The sequence below is a fragment of the Melospiza melodia genome, chromosome 4 (assembly GCF_035770615.1).
Source record: "Melospiza melodia melodia isolate bMelMel2 chromosome 4, bMelMel2.pri, whole genome shotgun sequence".
NCBI classification, from domain to species: domain Eukaryota; kingdom Metazoa; phylum Chordata; class Aves; order Passeriformes; family Passerellidae; genus Melospiza; species Melospiza melodia.
In genome coordinates this window covers 18,982,447-18,995,895 of record NC_086197.1, presented here as the reverse complement: position 1 = coordinate 18,995,895, position 13,449 = coordinate 18,982,447, and the positions used below count along the sequence as shown (strand labels likewise).

At 48.9% G+C, this 13,449-nt stretch overlaps 1 protein-coding gene across 2 annotated transcripts in view; it reads left to right on the top strand.

Moving 5' to 3' along the window:
• The first annotated feature begins 5,525 nt into the window (after positions 1-5,525).
• The window catches only part of CREB3L2 (cAMP responsive element binding protein 3 like 2), a 76,585-nt gene continuing 68,661 nt past the window's right edge, over positions 5,526-13,449 (top strand). For both annotated transcript variants that reach the window (XM_063154107.1, XM_063154106.1), the window contains exon 1: positions 5,526-5,648. In XM_063154107.1, coding sequence (XP_063010177.1) covers positions 5,541-5,648 — 108 coding nt within the window. In that variant the 5' untranslated portion in view covers positions 5,526-5,540. The remainder of the gene's footprint in view (positions 5,649-13,449) is intronic.

The following is a 13,449-nucleotide window of genomic DNA, read 5'->3' as shown; positions in this document are numbered from 1 at the left end:
AATTGTGATGGTGCTTTTACACAGTAGTGATCCAAGTAGTTTGTGCACAAATTTTTCCTGATTGTCTTGAGCTTTGTGCTAGGAGGCCTAGAGCAGGTGTCCTGAGCTTCTGTTCACTCAGTGGTCACTCCATTTGCACTCTGCTGTGGTGGTGGAGCTCAGGGCAGTGCCTGTTTTGGGTCTGGGAGCTGCATTTCTCCTCCAGGCTCAGAGCAGAAGGGGCAGCAAGGATTCCCTTCACCACCACAATGGAGTGGCCAGAACTGCCAGAACTCTGCAGCTGCTGAATGGCTCCTGCTATCTCTGCCCCTGGCTCAAGCTGGAGACAGCAGAGCTAGCACAAGGTATTAGGATTAGGTGCCAGCAAGGAAAAATATTTACTCAAGAACTCAGAGTTTTCTTGCCCTTCCATTTCTATTTAAAGTAGCTAGTACACTTTAAAGATTGCCCTGCTACAAAGAACACACACTGGCTTTGAGCACACACTGGAGGCAGTGTGCTGAATGCTCAGCACAGCCTGGCAGCAGGGCAGGCCTTCCCAAATGATTCTGCACTGCCCTAGTTACAGCAAAAATAACCCGTGGCAAAGGCTTGCTGTTCATCTTGTGTCTGCTCTGCCACTCTGGGGCAAAGTTAATCTGTAACTAAGTCATTTCACTTGTGAGAAAATCCTGTGTGAAATCAGCATTCCTATAGCATCTGCTTGGTTTCAGGGTTTTTTTTTTTATGGATAGGTATTTGTTCTGTGAGGAAATGGAATGGGAATGGCATCACCTGAGTGAAATACAGTGATTCCTGGTTTGTAACTAGGCAATGAGTGTTTTCCCACAGTGTGCCCTAGAAAACGGCATTCTGCGTTTTCTTGTCAGTGTTAGCATCTTGTGTAAACCTGATGAGGCAAACCCTGGCTGCTTGCATCAACCAGGATATTTAGAAGTGTTTGACCTTAACAAGGAATTTATTTTATGTACTTATGGAGATAATTACAAAAGATAAATATGGGTGACTTTTTTTTTTAAATGTCAGCATGTTCACCAAGTATTTAGAGCATTTCTGAGCAGCTCTGAGGCAGAGCTATTCTGGTCTGCAAGGCAGCTCCATGGCACTCAGTTATTTCTGTCAGCCTGCTGTAAGGTGTAGGAACACTCTCTGCTTGTTTTTGTGGCTGGTTGGAAGAACACACCACATTATTGTGCCTGTGTCACACAGCAAAGAACCCTTTCAACTTTGTTTCTCATTACTCTGCAGTAATTGCTCTGCCCACAGAAATTAGGAGGCATGAAGAAGTAGGAGAAGATGCTTCAGCCAAGGAAATCAAGTCCCACTTCACCAAAACAGCCCTCTTGCTCTCCTCCTGTGTGTTCTGTGGGTTGGAGGCACTGTGTCTGTTCCCAAACACAGCTCACACTTCAGTTCAAGGCCAGCAGTGCCTGTGGGGGCCTGGTCAAAGCCCCTGCAGAGGGGCAGTGATTGCAAAGGCAGGAAAGCTGAATTGGAGCTTAGAGAAACCCCTGGGCACAACAGCAAGGAAGATTCTGGTAAAGGGAGCCTGTATTTCTGTCAGTGTACCAATTATGTGGGTTTAGTAACAGGCTGTCTGCAGGGCTGGCTATCCCACTTTTTCATGTGTCAGAAAAGGAATGAAATGCCAGGATTGTGGGAAGAAAACTTTACTATTCTCAAACTCACCTTCTATTTTTAACTCTGAAATTTCTGTGGTGGAAGCCTTTTTGCCAAGTAGTTGAGCGTGTCTAAATGTACAAACTAAGGCTTGGTGTCTGTTTATCTTGGCAGTGGTGAGCTTCTCAGCACAGCAGTGTGATTTAAATCTCATTTACACAAGAAATTTGCTTTGTTAGTGCGAGTAAAGTCTTTGCACAACACACAAAGAAATAACTTTCGCAGGGCTTCTCCTGAGACATCCTCTTGTGGGGAATGTGTGTCAGTGTGTGTGAGATTTTTCTTCTGCTTGTTGCTTGGTCCCACGTAAAAAATTCAGCTCATTACCATGTCACAAAAATCTCCAGTAACTTCTGTGATTAGAAATTGGCTGCTGGTTTATTCTTTGTATTCTTAGACCTGAAATTTGTGTCCTGCACTCTTTAAGAGGTGCTGAGTCTGTTGAAGAAATCTCTAGCTGTGGCTGTTTTCTGTTGCTTTAAAAGGGTAAGATTTTTAAGGGTAGCTGGTCACAAACCTGGCAGTTTTCATCCTGTGGGCTCTGTAGCTGTTTGCTCTTTTCTTGCTGGTTGGTTTCTCAAACTGATTTGAACAGAGAGGCTGTAGAAAATGGATGGTTATCTTGATCCTGGTTGTCACAAGTCAGAAAAATGTCACCTGTAAATATTTAATGAACCTTTGTGCAGCTGATCTGATCAAGAACTGAGTAATGATGTGGTTGCAGGAGTTGTGGCTTCTGTGACCCGGATCTGCAAGGAGAGCACCTTTCCTTTGCCAGCTTTGTATTTTTCCTTGCTTTGTTCTTTGATGCTTTAAGTGATGTTTGCTTGGAGCTCTGCCTTAGCAGCCTCCTCTTTCTTAGCTGTTTTGGTTTTCTATGTTTTCTGTGTGGAAAGGGAACAGAATTCTCAGTAAACAAAAGCTGAGCTCTTCTCTTTCCTATATGTGCAGACAATAACACCCCACCCTTTTATGTTCTTGTAGATTTTTGGTCGATTTTTGCACTCTCCTCCTGTACTGCAGGGTGAGTTCAAACCCACTTCAAAAGAGTGGGGTGAGGAAAGGATCTTAGACAAAAAAAGAAATCAAAAATGCTCGCAGAATTACATGACCTGGAACTTAATAGTATATTATAGCTGTTCTAAGAGAAAAGTAATGAAGCATGGAGAAACAGCCTTGTTTTTCAGCAGGCTGGTAACTAATGGAGTCCACCATTCAAGTCCTCCAGGGAGTATGGGATAAAGTTAGGATAGCTGTGTCTGTATCATGTTCTTGTAGGTTTGAAGGTGCTTTCCCCAGTGCCTGACTGCTGGTGTAGTGTCAGTCTGTGGGCAGCAGCATGTGACACACTGTGTTGTATCAGCACACTGAATAATTAATATTCTCTGGAAAGGATTAGTTTCCTCCACTTTTGTCTCTTCCTTCTTGGTGCCCTGTGTGTGCTGCCAGCAGAACCTTGCTATTTCAGATGTCCTTTCCCAAGAAGATCTGGTGCTGCAGCACAATCACATCAGTGTGGTCTCTGTGCTGTTGGCAGCCACCATGCACAGCAAATTGGTCACATTTCCTTACACAGTCTTGGGTCATTGTTTCAGAGATGTTGAAGCTCAAAACTTACATGTAGCCTTGAAGACTAATTTTAATAATGTGTCAGTGACTGGGCAGGATGCCCAGTTAGCAATATCATGTTTTATATTTATATTATAGCCCCAGAAACAGATAGTTTTGTGTATCAAAATATTTCAGTGGCCAAAGAAGTCTTGCAGCGCACTTATGAATTCTCTGCAGCTCTGTGTCTCACAGCAGCAGCTGTGCCTCAGTACCAATGATAGAGAGAGAGCTCCTGGGGAAGAGCAGAGGGGAGAGGGAGAAGCTTTACATGGTGCAGGAAGAGTGGAAACCCCTGGGAAAAGCAGCATGCTGTTTACCCAGGGTGCCTCAGTTTGTGTGAGGGATTTACCCAAGGGGGAAGGACAGAAGTGTGTGCCTGTGCAACTTCTTCCTTAAATAAATATTTCTGCCTGAGAAATGTGTTAGGGTGAGAAAGTTCAGCCCAGTACTCAAACCACCAGCCCTTGGGAGCCCCTTGTTCTCATCATGCTCAGCAAAGGAAGCTGCACTCACCCAGTCAGGACCACCCTCTTCTAAGGGGACCTTCGTTCTTTTGGTTTACAAGGCAAACATGGGTCTCCCTTTAGACTTCTAGTATGGGCAAAACATTCTTTAATGCCCCAGCCCCAAGAAATTATCTAGTCCCAGCAGTGATTTTAGAAGGTGCTAATGTCAGCCAGCAGGGTGATGGACAGCCTTTTGTTAAAGGGATTATCACAAGGCCTCAAAAGCTTTGAAAGGAAGAACACATCCAACGAAAACACGGAGGCTCCTGGACCAGGAACTGACCTTTACAGATTTCACAATCTGCATCTCTGGACTGGCACAATGGAATTGCTTTGATAACAGTGCCTGGCAGTACAAACAAGAAGTTTGTACCTCTGGTTGGGCTTGCCAAAGTGGAAGGTAGCAATTCAGGTAATTTGGCTTTTCTTTGCTGCTGAAGGCAAATATCAGACTGACTTCTTTCACAATAACTAACTTAAAATAACTAATTTTTGCAGGTGATCTTAGATAGTGTAACTTCTGTTACACTTTTTTCCCCTCTAATCAAACTCCAGCAGTTTAATAAACTCTAAAGCTACAAACCTGGTGAAATCACCATAATTTTTTTCCTATTTTTGTTGCTGTTGTGCCTATTAAGTGCTGGGCAATCCTTCTGGCCTTGTATTCCTCAGAGGGTTATTCTGGGCTCTGCAGAGCGAGGGCTGGATGAGGTGCTGCCTCTGTGAGTGGGTGGAAGTGGCTGCCACAGAGGTGATGTCTCAGGGGAGCTCTAGGAGAGCAGGAACACGCCAGGAATTCCAGTTCTGCTCTAGCACAGAGGTGATGTCTCAGGGGAGCTCTAGGAGAGCAGGAACACGCCAGGAATTCCAGTTCTGCTCTAGCACAGAGGTGATGTCTCAGGGGAGCTCTAGGAGAGCAGGAACACGCCAGGAATTCCAGTTCTGTTCCTCAGAATTCTGTTTCAGTTCTTGTCCTTCGCAGACAAGCCCTGGGCAATGCCCAGCTTTTTAAACCCTAAACATTTGGCAACTTGCCACTTTTGAAGAACAATGGACTGTCAGTCTTTCCCCGGCTTGGCAGCAACACAAGTCTCAAAATACCACAATTTCCCCTTGCCTGGGATTATTTTTGCCGCCGGTTGATGAGCGCTCTGGGACCGGTCTGAGGTAGGCACCAGCGGCCTCGGTGCGGCTGCTCAGAGCTGTGGAGTTGTGGTTATCGGAAGGTGCGTTCAGACCTGTCCACACCGAACGGGCACCCCGGGCAGCCCAGCCCTGTCCTGTCCCGTCCCGTCCCCTCTGTCCGGGCCCCGGGGTCCCGGCGCCCCCGCGGGTCCCTCCCTGAGGGCGGCCCGGGGCGGGGCGCGGGGCGGGGCGGCGCGCGCCGGCCGCAGTCTTGTCGCTGTCCCATTGGCCGCCGCTCCCGCCGCTCCGCCGCGCCATTGGTCGGATGCGCCACGCCCACGTTCGCGGCCGCGGCCGCTCGGAGACCCGCGCGCCCATTGGCCGGCGCCCGGCGCTGCTCGCCTCCGATTGGCAGGCGGGGCGGCGGGGGCGTGGCGCGGGTGACCCGCCCGGCCACGCCCACGCGCGGCCGCCGGCGGAGGGGACGCGCCGGGGCGGGGGCGAGCGCGCGGCTCCGCGGCCCGGGGCAGCGGCGGGGGCAGCGTCCGGACCGACAGACAGACCGACCGAGAGACAGACGGACCGACCGACGGGCCGGCGCGGGTGCCTGCGGCCGCCATGGAGGTGTGCGAGAGCGGCGGGGAGCAGCCGCCGCTGCTGCACTGGGACCGCAAGCTGAGCGAGCTGTGCGAGCCCGCGGACCCCGAGACGCTGCTGAGCCGCACGGTGAGGAGCGGCGGGGGCGGGCGGCGGCGGCGGCGGGAGGCCGGGGGTGGGGTGGCTGGGACGCGTCCCGGGGGCCGTGGCGGGGTTCCTCGGGCTCCCCGTGCGTGCCCGGCGGGCGCCAGGGTCGGCACCGGGCGGGTGTGGCCAACAGGTGCTCCCCGCGCCCCTCGCCGCGACTGCACCCCCGGGCAGGCCTCGGGGTCCCCTGTGCGCCGGGGGGGGTCTCAGCTCCCTCCCCTGCGGGCCTGGCTCCCGGTAACCGGCGTCCCGCAGCCTCCGCTCCGTCCGGCCGGGGCTCCCTCGCCTCCCTCGGCGTTGCCGCTGCTTCTCCTGGGCGGCCGCGGGAACCGCCGGCCGTGTCTTCTCCTCCAGGACCAGACTGTCCCGGCTCCATCCCGCTCCCCGAGCGCAGGAAGGAAGTGACACAAGTTTCGATGTTTTTGTTGTTTGTTTTTTTGGCTGGAATCCCCATATTTTGGCTTGCGTAAAACGCATAGTTAGGACAGTGGAAATGTGTCTGTTGGCTCGCTGTTCCTCAGGAGGCTTCTCGCAAGCACAGCGATTTAAAACCTCTGTCGGTGTAAATCCCGAGTGGAAGTGTGCCGGAGCACCTCGGGACAGCGGCACGGAATTCTCCCCCGCACGCTCGGTGTGGCTGTCGGGCATGTGCTGGGATGGGGATCCAGAGGGGACACGGAGGTGGCGACATCCACAGGGATGTGGCAGTGCCCCGGGGATGGCGCCTGGCAGGGGCTGACACGTCTCCGCGTCTCTTCCATCATCCCAAGCGGGTGATGTGCAAACGCAGCCCCGAGCGAGGCACCCGGAGCAGCGGGGATCCCGCAGCACTGCCCCGTGCTGATCTTGGCGTTGGTCGTGTAAGGCAAACAAGGAAAATCTTATTTGTGGTGTGTGGCAGTGTGGCTGATCCGGGATCGTGTCCGTCTCAAGCTCCAAGCCTCGTCCCAGCAGGAAGCGAGCCTGCTGCACGCCTGACGGGTCTTAAAACAGTGTTTGGCTTCTTTGTCTTTGAAAGTCTTGGGCTTTCTTGCGCAATGTGTGTCTTCTGGTAGATCCGGGGAAAGGCAATCCTGTTATGGTGGCTTGGGCTTTTAAAAGAGCCAGCAGGAGCACTTAGAAATAGAAAGCTCTTCCTTCAAACAGCTGTTTTCTTGTGGCTTTTTCTTCTTTATCAACAAGAATGTTGTGAATGACATGAGAGGCTCTTTGGAGAGTGTTTCCCTTCAGATTTTAAAGTTGTGCTGGCATACTTCCTCTTGCTCTGTTTGGATCCTTGTGATGAGAATGGAGTTGCCACTCTAACTTTTGTTTTCTTACTCAGTGTTCTCATGTCTTCTTTAATTGGTGCTTTGAAGGAGATCTTACACTTGGGCTAGAAATTGTGGCTGCAGTGGCATGGATATGTCTTTCCTGCCCTATTTCAAGGAGCCTGAGAATTAAGTGTGTCTTGATAAAGAAAACATCCTGTTTGTCTGGTAGTTGGAAATGGGATGCTTTTCCCTTTACTGTTTTCAAGTTTTGTTGGGGATTTTCAACTTTGAATGCTCTGATGATGAGCATTTTGTAAGGGGCAGTGTGTAGCTGGATCTGCAAAATATTGGGCTGTGATGACTTTTGTTGGGAGTAACACTGACACTGATTTGTTTGTGTTTGCTGTCTTGCTGATTGGGTCTTTTTAGAAGTTTAAGATTTCTTCAGAGACCCTCCTGAAACCAGATAAAAAGCATTAAATCAATTTCTCTTTTTGGTTCTTGGAATTCTTCTGAAAGAAATTTCAGGGAAAAAAAAGCCCAACTAAATGCTATAAGGTAGGTGTAGTGAGGTATTGCAATCTTTAAAGAAGAAAAGAATGTTTATGAAATTGACATTCTTTAGAGTGAAAAATTTCTTTTGTGAATGTGCCCTGCCATGTGGATGAGAATACCATGCAAAAACAAGGTCTCTATTTACCTCTGGCCAAAACTTCACAGAATCATTTGAAAAACCCAAAACAAACAAACAAGCTCACTGGATGAAACATCTGTTCTTCTCCTTGGCTGTGTGCTTTCTGGGAGGACTGATTTGACCTCGTTATTCTGCTGTTTGCAAACTTGCTGCAGGGTTTTTCTGGAAAGATTGGGATGATGATGAGACCCTTCCCGTGCCCCCTGTGCAGGAGTGCCCATGCCCTGTGCTGGCTGTCACCCTCATAGCCAAGGAACATGGGTTCTACAGCATCTTCTGCTCCTCTCACACTTCTCAGGTGCCCCTTAGCTGGATGTGTAGGTCTGCATCCCAGAAAACTTGGGAAAAGTCTCTGGGACAGTCAGGGCAGCCCTGGGAGCTAGAGTGGCAGGGATGATGATGATGATTGAGGGGAGAGCTTACCAGCAGGAAGAAGGGTCAGTGTCATTCCACCAGTGTGTACAGTCTGGTGAGGGTGAGAATTTTGTGCCAACTGCCTTTTGTGTATTTTGAGTTGAAATTTAACCTTTCTATGACCAAAAAGGCTGCCCCTGGCTGTTGTTGATTTGACACTAGCGGACAAGTGTGAAAGTATGCATATACTTAAAAACTTGACCTCTATTTTAAACTGTTCCAGCCTGCCTTAATTACCAGGGCTGAAATCCAAGCTCCTGGGGATTTACATTTCTCTTTAACAGCTGATGATTTCACCAGTGCCTGGAGCTGTGTGAGGAGCCCTTCCCTCACCCCACTGGTGCTGTCAGTGACACCATCAGCTGTACCTGGAGAAAGTGGGGCCTCCAGGAGCTCAGCTCTGCTATTGGCAGGCAGCAATCCTGGAGGTTAAAGTCTCATTAAAGTCCTCACCTGGATGCCAGATAGCTTTATAGCAGTTATTTTTCCAGAGTGGTTTCCCATGGAAGCAAAGGCTGAAAGGCTTCCCAGAGGCGTGTTCATGGTATGTGTCACATGTCTGCATTATATAATCTTCAGCTGTGCTCCAGCTTGTTGTGACTATGTTGGTAGTACCATGTGCTGGCACTGTGCAAGGCAGTGTTGTTGTTATTATTATTATTAGTGTTATTATTGTTATTTTGTGCTTTTTTGTGGTGGTTGAACAGAAGGGAAACACAACAGCTGCCACTGCCCAAGGGGAGCAGCAGTGTGGCCAGGTGGCAAAACCTCCAGCTTCTTGCTGCTGCTGTTAATTTCCATAGCACACAGGTGGGCCTGGAGTGGGAGAGCTCTGCTGGGGCTCACCTGGATTTGATTGTCCATGTGGTTGGACATGGCCCAGCTGGGACCCCGTCTTCTGTGACAAGTGCCACATCTGATGCAGATGGATAAGTCTGACAAACACGCCATGAAGTGCCAGCTACCTGTCCCATGGCTGGATGGGGGCTTAAAGGCAGGTGGTTCTTGGACATTTAAAACCTCCTTATGTAATATTGAGGAGGCAGTTTTATTTCCCCCCTCCCCCCTTTTCATGGCTATTTTAACCCATGGGCGGCTGCTTCCAGATGGTAGCAAAATGCAGCAGAATGCAAGCATGGATGTGATCATGGCATGGCACATGTAGAACTGCAGCTGCCCTACAGGTATGAGGGCACAGCAGCTGGCTCAGATGTTTAGGACTAAATTCCTAGATGTCATGTCCTGGGTGTTTGGATGAGTGGTTAACTGGAAGGTGACTTCAAGTGCCAAGTGGCCCAAATGGGTTATTTGGTAAAGAGCCTGCCTGTTGAACTTGGAACTCATGAAAGCATTGAAATTAGTGAGATGTCACATTGCATTGAAATTAGTGAGATGTCACATTGCTGCTGCTGTTGCCTGGGAGGTGTCTGAGCCCTGTGATCCTGTTTCCATGTCACTGGGGATGCTGTGGGCAGCTCAGCCCTGGCTCAGGGGTGCAGTGTGGGCTGGAATGAGAGGAGGAGGTTTCCCAGGCTGCAGCTAGCAAGTTTCTGTCTCCCTGTGAAAGCAAAGCCAGAGGTGAAGGTTAATGGTCGGGGTTGTGATTGCCATCTAAGATGAGCTGGGGAAACTCTGAGCTGGCCTTTCCTCCCCATCTCAAACCCCTGAACCTCAGCGGAGCTGGCCTGGTGACTCATTTCCTCTGCCACACAAACGATGGCTGCTGCTGCTTCGTGTGTCTAATGACTTCTGCAGGAAAGCTGCTTCTGGATCAGCTGCCAGGGAGTGCCTCGAGCTTTTGGAGCAGGGCAGTCGTTACTTTAATGGATGGCAGGGCTTGGTTTTTGCAGTCTGTGTGTATTTAATTGAAAACTGTGGTTGCTGCAGCGAGTGTGGATGTGGAGCTGGCTGTATCTTATTGTGTGGTGGCTGCATGTAGCTCTCTGGTGTCAGTAGAGTTGGATCCAATTTCTGTTTCATTTTGGTAGGGGGAGAACGACTTCATTTATTTGCACGTGGGATTTGGTCTGTTGCCCACAAACCATAAAGCTGAAATCCCTCATTCTTTCTTCTCTATACACCTGCAGCTGGCTTCATGTAAAATATTTATACAGCCAGTACTTGTAAAGATTTTTCCAAAATTGCAGTGAGGAGGGGAAATGAGAAAGTGAGATTTTTAAACAGTTGTATACAGAGCTCATACAAAGCTGTAGTGTTAAAATTTTGTCAACGACTTTCCATATCAATAAAAAAGTCAACATCACAACTGCTGAACAGCAAAATTAGTTTACATGGTGCCTTGCACTGAAAACCATTTCTCCTCCTCGTTTTCTTCCCAAATTTAAATAAGAAAGCCGTTCCAGTTTGCCAAGAGACATGTCACTTGCTTGTAATGGGTCTAACTGATCTACAGTTCCCCTAAAAGCTGATGTAAACACAAGTAGGAGACCCTGAAACTTTACCCTGCTGTTTTCTGACAGTTAAAATTAGAAAAATGGGGGTATTGAGTTGCTGGCTGTAACTGTATAGTGAAGTGCTTGATCTGCAGTGAAGACAGGAGCTGGAAAAAATGTCAGTCTGTCCTGGGACCAACTTTGAAGCGTGGTAGATAGGAATGAGCCAGCATAATGTACAAACCCACTATTTATTCTTTTTCCTAATGGACGTGACTGCTGTGCTCTGTGCTCTGTAAATGTTTCCTTTGGAAAGGCAGTCCTTACACATGGAGCAGGTTGTGCACGATAGCAGGGCTGAAGGAATTTCACTTATGGTGTTACCAGACAGGGCTTTCCTGTGTCTGGAGCTGTTCAGCTTATCTGCAGGGCTGGTGGGAACTTGTGCTCTTTGCAGGTCTTTGTTTGCCATGTGAAAAGCCTCTTCTTAGCTAGGGCTGAGTGAATTTCCCCTTTCGTGGGATGGGGACTAATTTTTTATTGAAGCTGTCGTGCTTTTTTGGGATTATCTGTGTCTGTAGAGCAGGCCAGTGTGTGCTGTGCCTTGCTGGCTACTCCTCCCTCCACAGAGCTGGGAGCTCTGTGTCACTGTGGGCTCGTTTTCTCTTGGTCACTGTGGGCTCATTTTCTCACTGTGTCACTGTGGGCTCGTTTTCTCTTGGTCACTGTGGGCTCATTTTCTCACTGTGTCACTGTGGGCTCGTTTTTTCTTGGTCCCTCAGCTCACAAGGTCCCTCTGAGATACCTGGTTGTTGCTTTGAGGACACTTTGGAAGTAGCCCCTGTCTCTGACCAGGCAAGTTTTACTGCTGGCTTTGCACTTGCAGACAGGTGCTGCATTTTTGTGCTTTTTTGTATCCAAATATTGGTTATCAGACTTGCTGTCCCTACTGCTGTCTGCCCACCTTCCTCCCTGCATTCCCAAAAGCTGTTTTCCAGTCTCTTCATAATACTTGGTTTAAACATCCATCATCTCTGTATCCTCTGTTTTTGGCTGCTTCTCTCACTTCTGGAGAAGGATCATTTTGTGGGTGAGATTAGCAGTTACTGATAGGTGAAACTGCTGTCAGACACAGAGTGTCTGACCTGGCCTGGTGGCATTTGTCACAGGCTGTCTTGGCTGCCAACCTGAGCTTACAAGGTATCCCCTTTAACTCCTCTGATTCCCTAGAGCATCTTGCCCTTTTTCCAAGAGAAACAGGTTCCCGGTGGATCCCTGAAGGGTGCTCTAACAGCAGAACCCCTATTCTGTGTTTTCGGGAGGGCACATTCTTTTGTGCTGTTGCTCCCTATTCATCTCTTTGAATCATGGAAATGCCTTCTGGCTGTGTTTTTTTTGTGGGTGACAAGACCTGACAGTGCAGTTCTGCACCTGGATGTAACCACAGGCTGTTGTGGCAGCTGTCTGCGAGCTCATCCTGTTTTGAAATGACGTTTTTTGCCAGAAATGAGCTTTCAGGTTGATCAATTCCCTGACACAGCTTGCCCTGTAGCAGCCCAGGTACTGATGCTGATGTGAAAGGGCAGCTAGGAATATTTGGCTGGGGAAGGGGTAGTGGAACTGCATTTTGAGCTAAAGGAATATGCAGTGGGAATAGTCAGAGTAGATTTATGAGTTGTGCTCAGATGCAAGCCTGATGTGCATGTGTGTATTTATGTGATACCAGCAGACTCTGATTTGGATGTCACTGGAAAGAACAGGGTTTGCCTGGAAGAGATATTTGTTCAAGGGTCAGTAGGAAAAAGGGTTGTTTGAGAAGGATGTGGGTATGTAGCAGAAAAACAGACAGACCTGATTTTCAAGGAAGCACTGATGTTGGATTGGTCCATGGCCCCATCACCCCTCCATGATGTCAAGTCCTGGTGAAAAGTGGAGACTGCCTTGGATGCTAAATTATTTTTATTTCATAAAAGCAAAAGGAATGGCATGCAAAGAATAAGCTTGGCTTAGGGCCACAATTTTGCTGGCAAATATGTTGCCCTTTCACCTCTCTGAAGTGAGTAATAGGCAGTAGAGAAGACAGGTGAAAAATTAAAATGGTGGGGTTTAACAAGGCATAGCTGAGGTGCACATTCAGTCTGAGATGCTGAGCTTTTCAGAGCAGGGACTTTCTCCTCATCCTCTGTCTGCAGGCTGTCAGACCCAGATCACAACTGCAGGAAAGAAAGTCACTGGATTGAGTGGAGTGCTGAATGTGTGCAGGAAGGATACACATATTCTACCAAATAATGAGCATTCCCTCTCCTGAGGGTGAGTAGGGAAGCAGAGAAGGCAGTGTGGGAAAATAAAGTGTGGTTAAATGGGATAGACTTTAATTGCTAGAACTGTCCCCATAGGTGCCATCCATCCAAATGTGGAGCTGAATATTGCCAGTGACCTCTCTGTATCTTGGAAACTACTACCTTCTATTTTTTTGCCATCTGCTGCTAACTGGCTTTCAATCTTCTGTATGTGATCTGGCTCTGCTGTGGCGACAGGCAAAAATTTAATGGAAAAACGTGACACCCACTTCATCTCTCTCCTCTGTGCCAAAGAAAAACATTCCTCTGCAGCTGTGCTGGGGCTGGCTTTGTCCCTTCATGCAATCTGTCAGTCATATGGGGTGAGAAATAGAGACCAGGCTGCTCTAATAACCCCTCAGGGAGCTTTGGGTGTCTTAGGGAGCTCCAGGCCTCCTTCTTTGCCAGACTGGATGTGTCCTGAGCAGCAATGCAGGGCACAAATTGGTGGAAGCTCCTCTCCTGTAGTGCAGGGGCAAGGAGCAATGTTCCTGATGGGCTTTAGTGGCTCAGTTGGAGCTGGGCTCACTGCACTCCTGCAGCTCTGCTGGGGTCAGCCCAGGCTGTTTGGTGACTTGCAGCACTTGCTGCAGCTCAAGTTGCCTGCAGAGGTAGGGAGTGTGCATTTGTGGGTGAGATGGGCTGATCTCCAGAAGACAGGAGGAAAGCCATTTGCTCTTTTTTCTGCAC